This window comes from Castanea sativa, chromosome 7 (genome assembly GCF_040712315.1).
Source record: "Castanea sativa cultivar Marrone di Chiusa Pesio chromosome 7, ASM4071231v1".
Lineage (NCBI taxonomy): Eukaryota > Viridiplantae > Streptophyta > Magnoliopsida > Fagales > Fagaceae > Castanea > Castanea sativa.
In genome coordinates, this window is record NC_134019.1 from 34,491,660 (window position 1) to 34,511,843 (window position 20,184).

Below are 20,184 nucleotides of genomic sequence, written 5' to 3' on the forward strand. Positions count from 1 at the left end.
TTCATGATCAGGTTCATTATCCTCTCAGGATTAAGAGTTCATGTAAATAGAAGTCCTGAGATTTATTATTCATTTGACAGTCGTTAGGAGAATAATAAATCTCATAGCAGTTCAGTTCAATATGTCTTAACTCTTAAAACATATCAACACATCAACTTGAAGTCTTAACTTCTATGATCAAGACAAATCATCTTAGTTGATATGTTATATTCTTCGCAGATAAAATGCTCAATTTTATCACCGACTACAAACTAAAATTCTGAGTTTACAAAGAACTCGTAATTTATATCTTTTATGACGTTTCACATAAATCACATACTATGCATCTCATGGACTATATGATAATGGCCAAATATTCATGTCACCATTATTTTTAGATTATAATAAAACAACTTTATTAATCACAGCATTATGTCATACATAATGTCATATATAGCATTATACAATAGGATTTAAGGACACACATCCTAACATCATCATCATCATCATCATCACCATCCGAGGCCTCTGGAGAAGGAGAAGGAGCAAAGCCAGTCATTCGAGCTTGTTGGCAGGCAATACGGCCAACTTTGGTGTTCATCAACATATCTCATTGGTGAGATAGTCAAGAAGACCACTAAAGTCAGCCTCCATTCGTTGAAGCTGCGCCATGATAGCCTTCAAAGTCACTCCACTAGCTACGGAGGTAAAAGGAGCCGAGGAAGAAGGAACAGCAGAAGCTGCAGGATCAGTCGTCTCCACATGTGGCTGCTTTAGACGAAAATGAGCCTCGCTCCGCCAAACAGAACTGGCGCTGATGGCACCCATGGTGGGGAAGAAAGGAGAGGAAGGAATATCAATGGAGAAGTGCCGAAGGATCTGTGTGATAGCCGAAGGAAAGATGAGCTTATCACGGGTGGCAGTGTCTAAGTACACATCTAGAATGGATGTGATAAAGTGAGAGGGAAAATCTATAGAGAGATCCTTCAAAAGAGCAAGAAGGAAACGAGCACGAGGCTCAGTGATGGAGTTATAGTGAAATGATGGAGTAAGAGTAAATGTCATCACCATGTTAAGGAACCTTGGGCCCTTGCCAAAGCCCGAGCATAGGGTGTTTAGCTTACCACCCCATGTGGAAGGAGTCTCACAAAAGTGAGAGAGAAGCTCGTCTCTAGATACTGTCCGGAGATGCTCACAACCAGGGTAGTCAAGATGTACTACCTTGGGAATATGTATTACCTCGGATATAAGATCCAGAGGAACTACAATACGTGTACCTCGAACATAAGTCGCAAACCAAGGCACAGAGGTATCGATGCCCTGTATATTGGAGTAAAAATCTTGTATAAACACGGTGGGACACCTCAAAGGACTTTCACAGAGAGAAGCCCAACCCCAGGTTCGAATGATAGTGGGGAGAGAAGTGTTAGAATAGTCTGATAGGATAACTTGGCATTTTGGATGAACGCCACGTTTCTGAAAATTCTTCGAGAAGTCCTTCTAGGCCTTCTCATCATGGAACCAGATGTGAGAGGGAGGATCGGAAGAAGAAGAAGACCTAGATTCATAAAGAGGGTTCTGAGCCGGAGTGGATTTGAGCTGTTTGGGTGCCATAGCACAGTCTATCCGAGAGAGAGAGAGAGAGAGAGAGAGAGAGAGAGAGAAACTGAACACATCACAACCATAAAAAGAAAAAAAAGAAAGAACGTATGCATGAAAAATGTATGAACATGCGACGTGCAAAGATAAGAACATCATGGGTAAAACCAATCCAACCTAACAACACTCACAGTTTTAATCAAGCACACAATCATAAAATGCATGAAACATAGTTATAATGCATAGAGAATGCAATGCATGAACATATAACAACAAAAATACAAAGCCCAACCCAAAAATTTCAAGAAAAAAACTCAAAACCCCAAATTTTTTGAAAAACCCCAAAACCTAGGTCTAAAATGCATGAATGCATGTAGAAAGAGGAATTAAGAAGACTTACCAAGTGATTTGAACTTGGATAGGCTTGAAAATTTGATGGTAGAGGGATTTTAGAGAGAAAAAAAGGGTTTTAGGTAGAGAGAGAAGAGTTTTCTGTTGAAGAGAGGAGTGAAAAATGAAGTCTAAATCGCGTTTGACCTTTATATAGAAATCACAGCTCGATGGATTGAAGATTCTATTAAGATCTGTTGAGCACTAAATCTTGACAGAAATGAATCTGTCGAGGTGTTATTGAGGATTTCTCAACCGCAAATCACTTCGATGGACGAGAATTTGTTGAGAATCTATCGGTCACACAGAATGCTCAGAAAATTTGGCTCGATGGATAGAGAAGCTATCGAGATGCTGACGAGATTTCGTTAAGAAGAAACCCAGAAATCTCGATGGATTGAAGGTCCATCGAGATTCTATCGAGGTTGAAGAAAGAAAGCTCGATAGAAGTGGAATCTATAGAGGATCTGTCGAGAAGCTGTCGAGCTTGAAGAAAATGAGTTTTTTAAAGAGAAAAAACACATAACGATGAATACAATAAACAAGCTACTTAAACAAAGATTCAAGCAACATATTAAGCTCTCAAAACATCTCTCAACATATAAGCAAGGCATCCATAGATCCAAACACACACACACACACACACACACAACAAGTCTAACCAATTTTATATTTCAAAAACAAGTTAAGACAGTTTAGTGAGCATATATTAATACATGTATTCCTTGTGATGGCCAAATCACATTGTACCTGCACATGTATTAAAAGTAGTAAAGAATTTTTGCGTGTTGTGTGTGAAAACATAACAAGTATGCACAAGTTTTTCATAATTTGACGATTTGAGATATGAGAGAAGTAAAAACACTCACACACAATCATAAATCTTTGATGGAGACTATCACCTTCTAGGTACATCATATGACTCCCACATCTCTTAGAAACATGCTTGCAACCATATTTTAAAGTATTATGATTCTTTTTTCTTTTATATTCTTTGCATATTTTCTTTTTGAACATATGATGCATGGGCATATATAGAGAGAGAAGAAATACCCAATTACGTAAGCCAAAACAGCACAATTTTGCTATGCCGAAGCACACAAATGTTATACATGATTGGCGGGCTTTAATGGTGAGATGGTTATTTATGTCTTTCTCATAGGATTTTCTAGTCCTTCCCGTCAAAAAGAGTGATATGAGTATTAAGTGTAAAAGAGATAAACTTAGTCGTATTCATCACAAACAAGCCACAAAGCTCACTTGCTTAGTTATGCATTAAAGTGCTCATCTAAGCCACAAAAGATATAAAGTTTAGAAAACTTTGTTTTAATGGTCATTCAAGGTACATAAGTGTTTTTGTATTTTTCTGATTTTTAATTTTTTTTTAAAATTTTTATGAAAAAAATAAAACAAAGTTGAAAACAAACAAATAAAAACATGTTAAACAAACAAAGCATAAAACTAGATTGACTCAAAACAAAAAACAAAACACACAAGTAATGCAAGAACAAGAGAGAGAGAAAGAGAGAGATAGAAAGTGACTTAATCACTTGGAGCTTTTTTCCTTCCAAACTTTAAATTTGGAGGAAGATCCTTTCCTATAATTGAACCTTTGTTCCGGAGGTGAGGGAAAAGAATTGAAATTGTTCAAATTCAAAAGGAACATGAGGGCCTTGAGAATATCTCCAAGAGGACCCAAAGATGGTGGAAACTGACCTTGACCACCAGATGATAACACACTGTTGCTCTATTGAGTGACTAACCACTTATAGCAATTTGGATGAGTGTGTCCTGAAACTCCACAGTGATGACAAAAATGCAACTTCTTTGGTTGAGACTTTTTATGATTGTTCTTCTTATTCTTAGGGTTTCTAGTCTCTTTCTTTTTAACCTTAGGGGGTGCTTCTAGAATAGATTTGCCCTTATCGAAGTTTTCACTAGCTATATCAGTTTTAGACACATTGTTCTCAGAATTAACATTATTAGTAGGTGAGACAAAAATAGTTCTACTAGAAGAGGCAATATAAGAAGCTGATTTCTGGAGGTTCAACATTTCATCCAGCTTTGCACTGGAAGTCCTCTCCAATTGAGCTCGAACTTGGAACATTTTGCTTCAAGCTTCTTGGTTCTCTCAGCCAAGAAATTATTCTCAAAACGCAATGCTCCAATGACTTGGTTGGCTTCATCAACCTTGGTAGAGAACTCCTCTCTTTCCAGCTCCACTTCACTAAGCTTCTTAGTGGACAACCTATACAATTTCTCATGTTTTCAGACACCTTGTATAACTTTGCATAGGCTATATGGATGTCATTTTGATCTTCCATCTTCTCGAACTTGGATTCCGCCAAGTAATCTTCTTCATCCACTTCTTCTATGATCCCCTCAGGAGAACCCACTTTGGCAGTGAAAGCATTCAAGATTCCCTCGTCATCACTGTCATCTAACTCAGTCTTAGGCTCAGTATCACCCAAGGTAGTAGTAAGAGCCTTGCTTTTCCCAATCGACTTGAGATATGTTAAACATTCTTGTTTCATGTGTCCAAGACATTGACATCCGAAGCACTTTGGTTTGGAGGGAATAGTATATTGATTGCCATCCCTAGCATCCTTCTTCCCTCTGTCTTGAATTCTGTATTGAGAAGAACTAGATTGCTTACGGTCCTTGTCAAAACTTTTTCACATTTGCATTCTTCATGAACTTCTTGAAATGCCTAGGATGTAGGACTTCATCTTGGAATCTTCATCATCTGAAGACTCATCAGTATCATTGCTTTTGCCTTCAGTGCCATGCTCTTACTTCTTGTTCCTTTCTCAAGTTTAGTCAAACCTAATTCATAGGTTTGCAGGATGTCAATCAGCTCCATCAAAGGAATGGTGTCAATGTCCTTTGACTCTTCAATAGTCGTTATCTTGGCATGAAACCTCTTAGGCAGAGACTTTAGCACCTTTCTTACAACCTTGGGTTCGGGAATGGTTTCCCCAAGATTAAAGGCTGAGTTGACTATGTCTTTGAGTTTGGCATAAAACCCATTGAATGACTCATCCTCCTCCATTTTTATCTCCTCAAAGCTAGTTATGAGCCTTTGGAGTTTTGAATCCTTGACAGCCTTAGTCCCTTCATAGGTTGTCTAGAGGATAGTCCATGCTTCCTTTGCAGTTTCAGTCGAGGATATTTTCTTAAACTCCTCATTTGTGACTGCACTGAATATGGCGTTCAATGCTCTGCTGTTGAAGTTTGCCGCTTTGATCTTTGCCGCTTTGATCTTTGCATCATCCCAATCAACCAACGCTTCCTTTGACTTAGTCCAGCCAATCTCCACAGCTTGCCACACTTTCTCATCTAAAGATTGCAAGAAAGCTCTCATGCGTACATTCCAGTATACATAATTAGTGCCATCAAATAAAGGAGGTATAATAAGATACCGTCCTCTATCTATGACAAATAGGGGTTATGGATCACACAACAAAGATTAAAATCTAATTAGAGTGTGGCTGCTCTGTTACCACTTGTTAGGTTAAAATGAATTCACCCATTGCAAATTAATTAATTACCCAAGTTAATTAATTAATCAAATTACATGCAATATTATGGTAGCAAAAACAAATCACCAAATAACTAAATGCAATAGAAAATAAATTTGACACAGGTAATTTGTTTATGAATGGGGAAAACCACCAAGACAAAATCTCATTGGGTGAATTTAATATCACCACTCCCAAGAATCCATTATTATCAATCACAAGTGGTTACAAATATAAGGAATCTTACCAAACCCTATGGTCTATTCCGAAATACAAACCTACAGTTGAACCCTTACTCTAATACTTAATTGGACTTGTATTGTAGCAGCAATCTCTCCGTTTAATGCATGAATTTTAGTACGTGACTAACCAATGATGCACGGATCCCAGTACGTGACTAACTCCTTTGCACAAATTCTAGTACGTGACTCACTCACCAACTTGAGGAAGATTGTTAGTTGCAAAGTTCTTCAGTTCATCAACAATGAAGATTAGGACGCTCCTTGGTCACAAAACCCTTTGTGTAAAGATGCAGTAGCTTCTGCAGAGAAAATGATGAACTAGGTCACAATATGTTTGTATTCTGTTTGCATCACCTTTTCATACTCTGTGCATAATGTGACGGCCTTTAAAATAAACCTTATATATGTTTAGGGTTGTGAAAAAAGAAACCCTACACAAATACATAAGCATATGCGTGTAATCAGATCTGAAAAAGTCTGATTTCGTAATTCTCAACAGATACAGCTTGTGTCGAGCTTCTGTCGAGCTTCAACATTAAATCTCAATAGAAAGGATTCTGTCGAGATTTAATGAACAACTCTTTCTTCACTTGTTTCTTGGTTAGACTTGCATGACTTCAATACTTTACTTGAATACTTGTTTCTTGAAGTACTAAACCCATCCTAGATCTACCCAATTACAAGTAAAGTGTGTTTTGTCAAAGGATTCTCCAATTACATAAATTTGTCCCTAACATAACAACTAGAAGTTTAGAATTCACACTTTATTGGAATCAGGCTCCAGAAATGAGATGGTTTACTATTTTTAAGAGGAACAAATATCATATGATAACTAGAGCTGTATACAAATTTTTCCACCTCCTAAAGAATATCTCAGTTCAACAAAATGTTTATCTGCTCAAATAGAATTGCACTTTAGATGGATTCAATCCAGGGCATCTGCTAAGTAATGGTTAGAGATGGTTATAGTTGACCAACTGTGGAAGTTGAATAATTCTTATAATTTTTATGTCGTTTTGATCGTTATAAACTCAATTGTATTTTTGAATTAAATTCATGTTCATCCAACAATCCGAATGGATCTTGAAGTGTTTTAAGAAATTATAACATTTGCCTTTGAGTGAATGTTTGATTCCAAAATGAGGTATCTATGCATAATTACTGTATCAAACATGCGAGTGCAATATTTGTTAGAGTACTCAATATTTGCCAGTGCAATATTAATCCGCACGTTTTTTATATATATGAATTAGAGTCCTAGTAGTATACCATTCATTTTTAGTTCTTTAAAAATCTAAAATTTTAATAAAATTTCTGCTATTTGGTGAAGTCACGTGGCGCAACCACGGCGTCTAAGCCCAACTTCTATTATATATAATATGATATATATTTAGGCTTGTTTGGTTAGGATGAAAAGGAAAATAATGAAAAATTTAAGGAGAGGAAATGGTGGGATGATTAAAATTTTCTTAGTTTGGGAAAGAAGAAACTCATGTCTGAAGAAAGAGAGTTAGAGTATTTTCTTTTTGGGCTCAATTTTTTTCCCCTACTTCCCTAATGAAAAGAAGACAAATTTACTATTTCTCCCATATTTTTCTAATGTATTTATAAAGTGCAATTTGTACTCATTTAATCACGTTATTTATTTCTTATAAAATAGATGGATATGTAATAAATTAATATGAGAGATTAAATTCTGTAAAGATAAGGTGTAAAATCCATATTTTACCCCTCCAATTCCAACATGTCACATCATCTTATTACATATTTAAGAATAAACACAATTACACCCAATCAACTTTAATACCTATAAATAAATCCAACCAAATTAGGAGTTTATTGAAATGTTATTAGGTGTGGTAGGATGTATTGAGTTTTGAGTAAAATATTGATGTGACAATCTCTTATATTAGATGTTGTAAAATATCGGTTTTACACCTTATCCTTACCAAATTCGGACTCTTAATATGAAATGTTCACTAGTTTTATAGTCATCTTATTCAATGTCAACAAATCAAATTCGTCTAAAGATAATTGCCCTCTGGAGATATCATTTTGAATATTCCAATAGATGCATTTCTTATTATACTTCCATTCCAAGATATTGTAATAAGGTCACTCAAGATTTAGCTTGGTATGCTAAGAAGACAAAGAAACCCTCAGTTTGGCTCGAGGACATACCTTCTTTTCTCCTTCCCATAGCAAACTCTGATTCATTACAAATACATTCTATCATTTTGGGCTAAAAAAATAAAAATAGAACTTTGAAACAAGGCAAAGATGCACCTCCTTGGCCCATTTTCCACAATTACTGAATTACCTTCCCTCATAGGTCCAATCCTAGCCCAAATTTAATTTAAGCTTAACTATAAAGCCAACAATAGGTCACAAGCCTTTAATTCAATGATTTCCTTGCAATTCTCAGTCGAAAATAGAACTTGCGCGTGAGAACAAGTTATAGTCAACGGAATATTCTATTGTCCCACACAAACAAAAAAACTAAAAATGACTACTTTTTTTAAACCTAATTCACAAAACAACAAGATTTATCAATGACAAAATCATTTTCTCACCAATTAACATGATTGAATAATGTTAGGGACACATTCACACACCCAAATCCACCACATATTTTGTTGTGATTTATGTATAATAAAATATTTTCAAGGACATGGTAAGCATGATGTTACTCAAATTTCAATTTACAACTTTAGCAAGTTGTGAAAAGAATAATGAAAAATATATCACAATCAACTCAAATGGATCAAGCATTCAGTTGTGTAATCAAACACTAATAGTCTAATACACAACAATGTTATCAATTATGTTCTGATCAAAAAATTCTTTTATGGTTTATTAATTGGTACGAATCACCCATATGTTTCATCTCGGCCTAAATTCTAGTTTATTCTAATTTGTTTCATTAAATTTCTGCTATTTTTCTAATTTCCCACAGACGGCGCCAATTGTAAGGACTTGATTTTTAGATCTCCAACTTGTGAATAGTTGATGATGGCCCAAGCATCCCAACACAATGTGTTTGTAAGAGAGTGGATGTTATCAGAGAGAACGTTTCAGCAAATCACATATGGGCCTTAATTGAAAGGGATTAAATCAGTTAGAAAAACACAATGTGAGAATGGAATTCCTCGATCAAGTCCGAGGATGAGTTGTTCTTATATTTGCTCAAGTTTTTCCTAAGTACAAGGAGTTCTTTCTTTTCCTCTCAAATTACATGCCCCATTTTTCACGAGGTCCATTTCCTTATATAGTCCCATTCTTTTTAATCACAACCTTGATCATGTAGGTGATCTTTTGGATGCTTGTCCTATCAGAAACCTATTGGAAGCTTTGTGAATAGCTGTGAACTGAGATATCCTTGCTCAGGGGTCATTTCCATATAAATGTGGCCAGTTGTTTAGGTGCAAAACATTTAATATGGTGGTAGCAGCATTCTTCTCAGATATTTCTTAGTTCACTGTTAACTCCTTTATCTGAAGCTTATCCTCAGAAGTATGATTGGCTCTTGCACAGTATTCTCTAGGCAACTGGGTTCCAACCTTCCTCAACACTTCCTGAGGAAGTTTGGATCCTCAGGAGACACCATTTGTTCATTATTACTTGTCTTTGTCCTCGAGCCATTGACCCGCATACTTATTTTATTGTTTGACCATCCTCAAGCTCCCTTAATATCCTTGGGTATGGCCCACGGCCCAATACTCCTTGGCTCATTTATCCCCACAATAATAATAATAATAATAATAATAATAATAATAATAATAATAAGTTAGATTTAAACCTTGAAGATGCATGCAATCAAGGTCTACCAGTTATAAGTATATTCTTTTTCTTTCTTTTAAATAATAATAATTTTTTAATGATAATTTATTCAATTAAATATATAATTATGTAAGTGTATGGTAGGACTTATCTCTTTATAAGAGAGAGAAAGTATACTTTCGAAATACACACAAACACATTGTGCAGTGAAGTTTTAGTAAGGGCATCATTTAAAATAAATAAAAAAACTAATTAAAACACACACACACACACATATACACACACACATATATATATATATATATATATATATTGGAGACTTGAGATATATGCAGGCCATGCTATTCTCCATCTCTACCCTTATAATAAGATTGTCACACTCTGGGACACAAAACACCACAAACAGCAAACGTAACACAGGGACATTTAACACAGAACAAGCAGCTAGCACAAGCTTCCTCTTGAATCTCCAAATGATGTGGAGCCTTACCCAGTTTGTTGGAAACTATCAGCCAGCTGAGGCTAAGACCGAGACATCATCAATATTCTGAGTTTGAAGTGTTTCACAGATGTGAGGGCAAGGTTGTCTACGATTAAAGTCTTAGGCCCAAGCTCATTCTTGGACCCATCGTACTATCCCTTGTATAAATATGGGCCTAGTAATGGGCTCTGTTCGTGATTTTCTCGATCAGGCCTTTTGTTATGCAATGTGTTTCTGGATAGCTTTATGTAGCGTGTGTATTATTATGCTAATAATGCTAAAGATAAAAATTATTTTACAAAAATTTTTACAAACAGTTAATATAATGAGTGATTATTAATAAATGAAAAAATGATATTAATAATGGTTCTAAATAAAAATCAATAAGAGGGTAGCTACATCAATATTTTGTAGTAAAATAGTTTGTATTGTAGTAGTTATGTTGAATAACTCAAGTCATTATTCAAAACCAAAAACAATGTATTTGAGATTTGATGTTGGCAGCTTTGCTTCTTATTCAAAACCTTGTCATTTTAATTATATTCTTCTCCTGATCCTCATTCTTGACTCATTCCTAAACTCCGCGAGTGTATAAGATATTTCAGAAGAGGTGGTTAGCAGCAACGTCACCGGCGGTGACTGCACTACCAACAACAAAGTGGGTATTGAATCTTACAACTCTATTGTAGCCTCTGTTGAAGCTTCTACATCTGCAGGAAATGGCGTTCATTATGCATACAGTACTCTTTCTTACTATTACTTAGAATTCCATGCTTTTTTTTTTTTTTTTTTTCCTTCTAAGGCTTTGTTCAATAAGGAATCTTGGTGATTGGTGAGGTGTTTTTTTTTTGACAGAGAGACAAGTTTTTCTTGGGGCCGTTATACTATCCTTGTAGATGTAGTACTATGGGCCCAAGATTGGGCTTTGTTCCTAATCTTCTCAGCCTGCCCTTTCTTTTATGTACTGTGTTTCCTTAATAGGCTTCTTCTGGGGTGTGTGTTTTATGATTTGTGTTGTGGTGGTTATGTTGATTAAAATTTTATCTCATTCATCCCAATTCAAAAAAAAAAAAAAAAAAAGAAAAGAAAAGAAAAGAAAATTGAGATGTGAGATTGGTGGATCTACTTCTTGTTTTGTAAATTTCTCAAAAAAAATAAAAATTACTTCTTGTTTTGTAATGTATTTAATGGTAAAACTCAGTAATCTTCTTGAGTTTGTGGTTTAATTCTTTAATATTACTTTATTTTTTAAAATAAAAAATAGAAGTAACGCTTTTATCATGTATGTGCACCATCATATATTATTGGATTTTTATGTTAGTATATGCCCAATCCATTTGAATTGATCTAAATTGGCAAAGATCTATCACCGATTGTGGGTTTTTTTTTTCTTCTAAATTATTGATATTTATTTTTGCAAAAGATTTTGGTTTTTCATTATTTTAAGTGGACCCCAAAAGAATATTTTGAGGGTTAAGATTTATGTAAAACTAAATCTGATGACTAAAAAAATGTAGAGATCCTAGTTTGGTAATTATCATACTATCGGTCCATAGAATTTTAGAGTGTTTCATGGGTAAGAAATGATATAGATTTTTTTTTAGGGAAAAGTATGAAATAGTTTAATCAAAAGTTTTTTTTTGAGCGAGTAGTTTAATCAAAAGTTATGACACCACTTTCGTATATATTTAAAATTTTTATTAAAAAAATTTATACCTTACCTTCTTCCATATTGCTAAAATTATATATAATGTGAATGCTACAATAAATAAGTAGGTATATATCAAATATAGTATATCATAAACAACAATGATAACTTCTTCTATTTTTTAACTTAACAATAATAATAACTTAGTTTGAGAAATTACTATCAAAACGAAATATAAATTAAAATAAATATAACAATAGGGAAAATGTAAACCACCAAACGCATAGATATTAACATAAAACATATATTCAGTCAAAAGACTCAAAACTGTATATAGTATTATTGTAATTATGTTAGTACTACATAATTAGGCATAATTTTGTACCCAAATTTAGCATATAGTAAATTGTGGTTGGTAAAGTGTCTCTACACAATCCACTGGCACATTTTTGTTAATAGTTACTCACCATGCGGTGAACTGTGGTATAAAATTTTGTCCGACTAGATGCTGGTAGCATAATTCGTATTATTATCAACACTAAATATAGAATATTATAATAATATATGCAAAAAGCATATATTATTATTATAGAAAAACGTAGAAGATTCAACATTCAAAAGGCATAGACTGATATAAAAGGTCCGTCTGGATAGAACTTATTTTGCTGAAATTGAAAACTGAAAACTGAAAACACTGTAGCAAAATAATTTTTAAATATGTGAATAGTGCCGTGGGACCCATTTTTAATGAAAAAGTTGCTGAAAAGTGAATTTTGTGGGTCCATGAACAGTATACAGTGCACTGTTCACGGTTGAATTGGTCCACTATTGCGGCTACTGTTCATGCACAGTGCATGAACAGTAGCCTCTGCATCCTGAAACGCGTGCCCAGGAAAAAAGAAAAAGAAAAAAGGAAAACGCAGTAAAGGAAACGCAACGCGAATAATCCGTATCCAAACGCCCTCAGAGTATTCCTTTTAGACTAGCACGCATAAATCCCTAACATAACAAAGAAAGAGATAACCCGCACGGTAAGGTTAGAACTTTAGAAGCCTAAAGTTGAGTCAGGCTTCGGCTCAGGTGGTGATCGGGAGTGGCAAACCGGCTAGTTGTGGAGGCAAGCAGACAATTGCAGGTTTGAGACGACGGCGATGGCGTAGGGGATTTTTATTTTTTATTTTTTATCTTTTTATATATAAATAGATTTGGGTTTTTTTAGTAAACGAAGGATATTTGAATGTATAAGAGGCTTGATTTACAAAGAATTTTTATTTTAGGTGGATGATATTGTTGATTTGGGATTTGTTGAAATTATTTTTGTTGTTGGTGTAAATTTGGACGTGCTATGGGCAATGAATGGGCTGGATTTTATTTTTCTTTGGGTTCCTTGTATTCTTATTTACTTAAAAGGGTTTTTTTTTTTTTTTTTTTTAAACTAATTTTAAAATTTGAGGGAGGCCCATATGGATTTAAAAAGATGAGTAAGTCTGCAAACGAGGAACTAATTTTTTTTTTTTTTGATAGCTTCATCTAACGTGTGTATTAGGTGGTTTGTATTGTAGATGTCTTGTTATGTATACTCATTCATCTCAAAGAGTTATATAATTTGAGATATTTACGTTGTCAACATTTTAGATTTAGATATACTGACTTGATTTTAGCATAACTTGAGATTGACATGAAATTTGGGGTGAATTGAGTTAACATATAGAACTTATAACCCGAAGAAAATCATATTTTTTTTGAAATTTCTAGTTATTTTATATTTAAAGCCAAAGTGGTGAGGAAATTAGTTATCTTAGGCCAAATTTATTGGGTCCGTTTTAGTGTTTGGTTTCAGGCTTAAAAAATTTCAAGCACGGGAAACGTTATTAAAAAGATTGTGGAGAAATTAATCTAGATTTGCAAGAACTTTACTTTGAGACCCATGATGTGTTTCATTACTGATTTGATGGTTAGGCTGTAAGTTTATGAAGGTCATGATGTAAATGGCTTAGGAATAATGAATATCGGTTAATCTCTAGTTTTGGTAAAACTAGGTCATACGATCCATTTGGGACAACAAGATGATGGAGATGGTTGAGTTTTGATAGACATAATATGAAATTTAGGTACTGTCATGTCATACTTTTGAGGGGAGGGCTGCCTTAATGGGTTTAAAAAGTTAAGCACAAAATTTTGAGTGTTGAGCCAAGTACATATCAATAGTAAACCCTTGTCTTGTTATTAGTGCCTTGCATTTACTTAGATATACATAAATATTGACATGTTTATCTTTACTAAGTCATCTAATCCTGTATTATGTTCTACTTGATGCTGTTTGGGTGACACAAAAATTATTTGTCGATGAAGTAAGTGAATTTTAGATAATGATTATTCTCAAGATATTATATTATATATGTATAATTGAAAAGTTCATCAAAAACTATATATGGGTATAATTGAAAAAAAAAAGCTTGGCTAAATTGTGAACGTCTTTTGTAAAAGTTCTTTCTATATATAGTTTTTTTTTTTAAAAAAAAAAATGGGATACATTACTATCTATATGAAGAATATTTTATAATATTGTTAAAGAAAAAGAAAATGTTTTCATAAAATCAGTTACACTATTTGTAATCTTTGCCAACACAAAGCTAAGAGTTGGTCTTTGGATGAAATATTGTTTATTGTGGTGTGCTACATTGTTATTGTTTACTCTTTGAAACCATTGCTATTATTTGCTTTTTGGAACCATTGTTATATTTTCTCATGGGATGTACTTGCTAATTGTTAAGATTGTCTTAGTTTGTCTAATATTGTATATACTAATTATTGTTTATTGTTATGGACAAATTAATCATGAAAAAAACTTTAATGTTACATGTATTATTATATGTTATTATAAGTAATTTACCAAATGATGAAGTGATGTTCTTGTAGCAGAACTATGGCTTATTAAAATTGGGCAAATATTTTAAGACATCATTATTTGTTTATTTAAGAAGGTATATCTTTTTTATTGTACAGTTAAATGTTCACTTCCAAAGCAGGTTTTAATCTTTATATTGAATTACTTTCATACTGTTAATAAAAATGTTTTGAAAAATTTAGTATGTTCTCTACTATAATGTGCATTTTTTTTCACTTGACAATATCATATGATGTAGTCCCTTTTTCAGCTATTAGCTCACACCCTTTCTCCCCCATTTCCAGATTAGTTCAATGGACTCTTTTAATGCAACTAGTTGGTGATCGTTGGAGCTAAGAACTGAAGACTGTGTAGCAATGAACTATGTTATGAAAATTTGCTCTATTGTGTTTTTTTAGTGTTGTAAACTTGGTAATCATGAGACTATTTAAGAATGTATTTGGAGTCTTTATTTTCTCATATTTTAGCTTGATGAATTGTTGAGAGATTTGATATTTAAATGTTGTGTTGATGGTTTGGTTTATTATATTTGGATTTATAGTTATGCTCTATTCTAATTTTAGAGGTTAGTACCTTAAAACTTACAAGTTTCAAATTGTTGTTATATTTGTTTTAAGCTAAGCTTAGTGCCTTATCACAACTCATTTATGTAAATCTCTCATTTGGATATGGATCATGATAATGAGATTCGTAGATTTACTCTTAATCCCATTACATGGCAATTGATTAAACAAATACTTGTATTATTTAAACAAGTTGTAAGACTCGTTAAAAAGGTCATGTGAATAGTTTTATCAATTACCACATTGTGAGTTAGAGGAATTTTAGTCCAAACTGGTTTAGGCATAAAATATTTCACTTTTTGTAATATGTATGACTTTTTGCAAATTATGAGATTTTATGGAGAGTGTGGCTTAATATATTTTTTTAATAAGCAATAGTAGAAATTTTAATCATGAATTGGGGGATTATTATTATTATTATTATTATTGATGTTGCAAAGAATATGTATTTTTTTTGCAAGGTGGGCCCAAAACAATATATTGAGGTTGAAGCTGTGAAGATGTATATAAGATTGAATTTTTTTTTTTTTTGTCCCCAAAATTGAAAAGTCACTACTATCATCTCACGAATAAAAAGTGTCTTCGTGTATACAGTGTGCACAGTTGGCATATTTAAAGCTGACATGCCTATTAAAATAATAATAAAAAATTTAAAATAATTTCATCTCATCATTTAAAATGAATAAAAAAAACATTTGAAGTTGGATTTTGTGATCTTGTTAAGCCAATTTAGGCATGAATTTGGCCTAAAAGGGGAAGTAATTTAGGGCTTTTGCATGCTAGACTAAAGCAGTTCGTTTTTACTTTGGTTCACTTTTTCAAGTGAGGTGAAACAACTTCCTCCTCTCTGTTTTTTTTTTTTTTTTGGTCGATGTGAAGGGAACTTCATTGTATTGATTTTAATACTTTTTGCACTAAAGGGAACGTGTGGTTCACCGTGATGTTATATTATATCATAATATTACATTATTGTAATCTTACATTACTATAATCTCAATATAATAATATAATATTACATTGTTTAGGAATTAAGATGATGTAATATATTTTATAATTTTAAATTATAGTAATGTTAGAAAAAATAATATAAACCAAAAATTTTAATATCATATAATCGTAATGTGAATCATATTAAGGACATATTGCAATGAACCAATTTTCTTCCACCATTTTTTCCTATCCACGTTATTATGTTTGATAAGTTACTGTTAACAGTGTTAAGTGATTAGACATGTGTCAGCTGTGTATTTGTCATTTAGAAAATATGTTGTCTACATTAGGCGCCAATCCATGTTTTGAGTATATAATAACAGGGGCATAAATATTAGATTAAGTAGCACTTTCTCATTTCTCAAAAAAGAAAAAGAAAAAGTAGCACGTTCTCAATTCTAAGACTGAAATCATTTTGCTACTCTCAAATTCCTCTTTGTTATTAATTAAACTTGGCATGGTATCAGCCTCTCTCATGGCAACTTGCCAACTTCTTATTTTCCTCAACTACTAGCAATAGCAATCCTCTATCCCACTTTGTGTCTTATGTTATACTTCACCAATTCCAACTTATTACATATTATTTTTACTTTCATTTTAAACACACATTTTTTAATAGGTACAAACACACATACACACATATATATACAAACCGCTGCTTTCATAAGTTGGAAGCTGACTGATGTCTACATGTTTGTGGTAATAAAAATAAATAAATAGATAAATAAATAAACATTTGTAATACAAATTAGGAACTTAGAAGCTTAGCAAATTCCAAATTACAAAAGAAAAGAACTTTACCCTAGTAATACATCAAAACACACATATATGGTTCGCTTATTGTCATTAGGAACTAGGATACCCCAATCCACTGATGCTCAGGAAATGGAAAAAAAATCTCTTAGGCCACTTTTGATCCAGCCTTGCACCTTGAAGCCAAAAGATTATGGAAGTGATTAGTAGAAAATTCCATATAGCAAGATACGAAAAAGGGTATTCCTAACATTTCATTAATAAATTTCGAAGGGGAAAGAGAAGCAGAGAGAATTTTAGATTAAATTCATAAAAAAATAGATTCCTGTGCCCAGTATGATTGATATACGGCAGCAGAGGCACTATCAATACAGGGTATGTCACCAATAAAGCTTTACCCAAAAGGCTTATTCAAAGTATTGTTGGTTCAGCGCAACAACTTTTTAAGGAATATATTAGCAATCATGGCATAATTACCCTTCAAAAAGAATATTTTAAATGGTAACTACTATCAAACGCATTTTACCAAGTACCAATAACTACAACTAATACAGATTTATTACAACAATATATACACAATATGCCCACTATTAAACTTACGACATTTTTAATCAGCATACTCAGGCTCTTATCAGGAAACTAATCATGCTGAAAGAACCCCCCAAGAAAATTCTTTTTGCAATAAAGCTCAGGGACTGTCAGAAGTATGTGGTTAAATTATTAAATTTACTATATTCCAGTAGCATAAACTTTTGGGATTGATTCTCAAAAAAAAAAAAAAAAAAAAATTGAGACAATCAGTAATTTAACATGGTATCAAAGCAGAAAGTCCTGAATTCGATTCCTGTCTATGTGAGGGAGAGTATTAAAAATATATGGTTAAATAATTAAAATTTTTATATCCCAATATCTTAAACTTTTGGGACAATCGGTAATTTAATAGGGACCACAATATAGGACACACTAGACTAAGTTTTTACAAAGTTACCTACTATCTCACCTCATTTAACCAGAACAAAGGCTGCAAAAATTTTGGATTCTATCAAAGTTTCTTCCAATAATTTTTTATATTTTTATAGTGCAAAGAAGTAATTATCCTCTTTCCACAGAACACACAGCTTCAGGTGCATAGGGCAACAGTTATCAAGCAATTCTTTCTCATCCAGCAGATTCACAGAGCTAAAGACATTGCACTATTGTGGTACATAAATACAAAACCTCTCTCAAACAAAAAGACCACAATAAATACATAAACATATTTTGTTCAAACAAGACAGTGCATATATGAAAATGGAAATCAGCAAGAACCTATATAAAATAAAAGAAAAAGGAATTCCACATAACCAGTAACCTCAACAAGTTCTTGTAGATATCAAAGGAGATTTTCTACACAAATATACTAGCACCCTCAAAAAAAAAAAAAAAAAAAAACCTGCTTTTTATCAAATACTCAACTATAGATAATGCAGTAACCCCATCACTAATCCAAAAGTATGTGAATAAAAAAAAAAAAACGCAGATAAGGGAAATTAAATTTAGACAATGTTGCTACATCCGCATTTACAAGTTCAAAATGCAAATATTACCTTATACTCCTCAAAGTTGACACAATAATGTCCTTCATAGATATATATCACCGTTGGCAACAACCCTTAGTAAAATTCCTTCACAACTGCTTCATGCTTGGGTTCAGACTCATTGGTTGTCCGAATGAACTCATCATAAGATATGTCTAACTGCAGGCAGAACGTAAACAACAAAACAAAGGAGATCATAAAAAATGGAAAATATGCACAACAATTGGAACATTCATGATTCAAAAAGTCAGGCTAAAGTAAATTGAGAGTGCATTAGCATCTTGGGTTAATATTACATCTTCCAGAGTGTCTTTTATGCTTGTTAAATGACATCACAATCACTTGGGTCGGAACCCTGGACTGCCACAGCAGCAGCAATTTTCTCCCCATGCTCATCTGTACTGGTAATGAATATAACTTTCTTTTCTAATAGCCTCTGCCACAAAGATATGAACCATAAAATGTTTGCCTTTTACATCATATTGCAAGTTTGCAACACTAAAATTGTTCAACAACATAAAATGATAACAATGCACGTTTTCCTTGATTTGCTTGTAGAAATATGCTCTTAAAAATATATACACACACAGAGTTTTCAAATAAAACCCCGAAAGCTATTTGAATTTACTCTTCATTAGTAAAAGAGCCGAGCTTTTACTTTGTTTTTACATCTTCTCACTATACATGAAAAACATATAAACCAATTGAGGGCCATATTTGATCAATCAATCATACAAAAAGGCTATTTCTAGTTAACGGAAGCTGTACAGATAGTCCAGAGAATAAAATGAAAAGGTTAGAGAAGAGAGAAGGAAAACTTTTTTTTTCATTTATGGGCTTTTGGTTCTTGTTATATTCTTGAAATGTGTTCACATCTGTAACCAAAACACAAACAACACATCTAGGCTAAACCTCATAGATCCAACCCATACTTCAGATTCCAGAGGATAGCGACGCAATTTCAATTCCAAAAGCATTCAAACCTTAGCCCCCAAATTAAACTACTTCTTTCTCTCTGAGCCATTCTTCGTAGTCTCTCTCTACCAATGAAGAGATGAGAGAGAATACCAATAATTGTTTGGACAGGTCTGCTAGGTAATTTCCGTGATAGACAAATTCAATTTTTTTTTTCTCGGTAAACAAACAGAGAGTTAAACATATACCTGTAATCAGACGAAGAAGTGGCGGAGATGAGATCGCTGACCATCGTGCCTCAGCTCGTTGTCGGAGTTCTGTATTTGAGTTTTCTCGCTCTTTGCGTTTTCTCAAAGAGAGAGAGTTTGAGTGATGACTGAGTTAAATTATTATTATTATTATTTTTTGGTGAAAGGGAAATTTCATTAAATTTTTAAAACGAAAACCTATTTTTACTTTGTTTCTTTTGACCCTTTCAAGTTTCAAGTGAACCCGGAAAAAAGTGAGTCAAAATAAATCAGGTTTTTTTTTTTTATAATTTTTATGTAGTGGTAAAACTTTAGACACTAAAAAAATAAGTAATAGAAAAACCAATTTGATGCAAAGTTTAAGAACAAAAATAATTTCATAAAAAAAGGACCAAAAATAATAGATTAGTGATATTAACCAACCAAAGACGACTAAATTGAACTAAGGTAAAAACACAGTTCCTTGGACCAGTTTGCACAATTATTGAATGAGCAATAATTACCTCCACTTCATGAGACCCCTCTTTCTCACGTGTGAATCAGCCGCAAATACTGTGAAATTGATCTTTTCTCACTTGTAAGCTGAGTAG

General features: G+C 33.1%; 1 protein-coding gene across 4 annotated transcripts in view; it reads right to left on the reverse strand.

Annotated features, from left to right (window-relative positions):
* The window catches only part of LOC142642804 (methionine--tRNA ligase, chloroplastic/mitochondrial-like), a 42,932-nt gene extending 23,081 nt beyond the window's left edge, over positions 1 to 19,851 (reverse strand). The window contains exons 1-3 of one of the 4 annotated variants that reach the window (XM_075817229.1): positions 19,595 to 19,851; positions 18,728 to 18,867; positions 18,441 to 18,590 (exon numbers count right to left, since the gene is read on the reverse strand). In XM_075817229.1, the coding sequence (XP_075673344.1) occupies positions 18,441 to 18,478 (38 nt within the window). In that variant the 5' untranslated portion in view covers positions 18,479 to 18,590; positions 18,728 to 18,867; positions 19,595 to 19,851. Of the gene's footprint in view, positions 1 to 16,745; positions 17,031 to 18,440; positions 18,591 to 18,727; positions 18,868 to 19,594 lie in introns of those variants that run through there. The other 3 variants (XR_012845735.1, XM_075817228.1, XM_075817230.1) reach the window with 3 other exon arrangements.
* Positions 19,852 to 20,184: the final 333 nt, after the last annotated feature.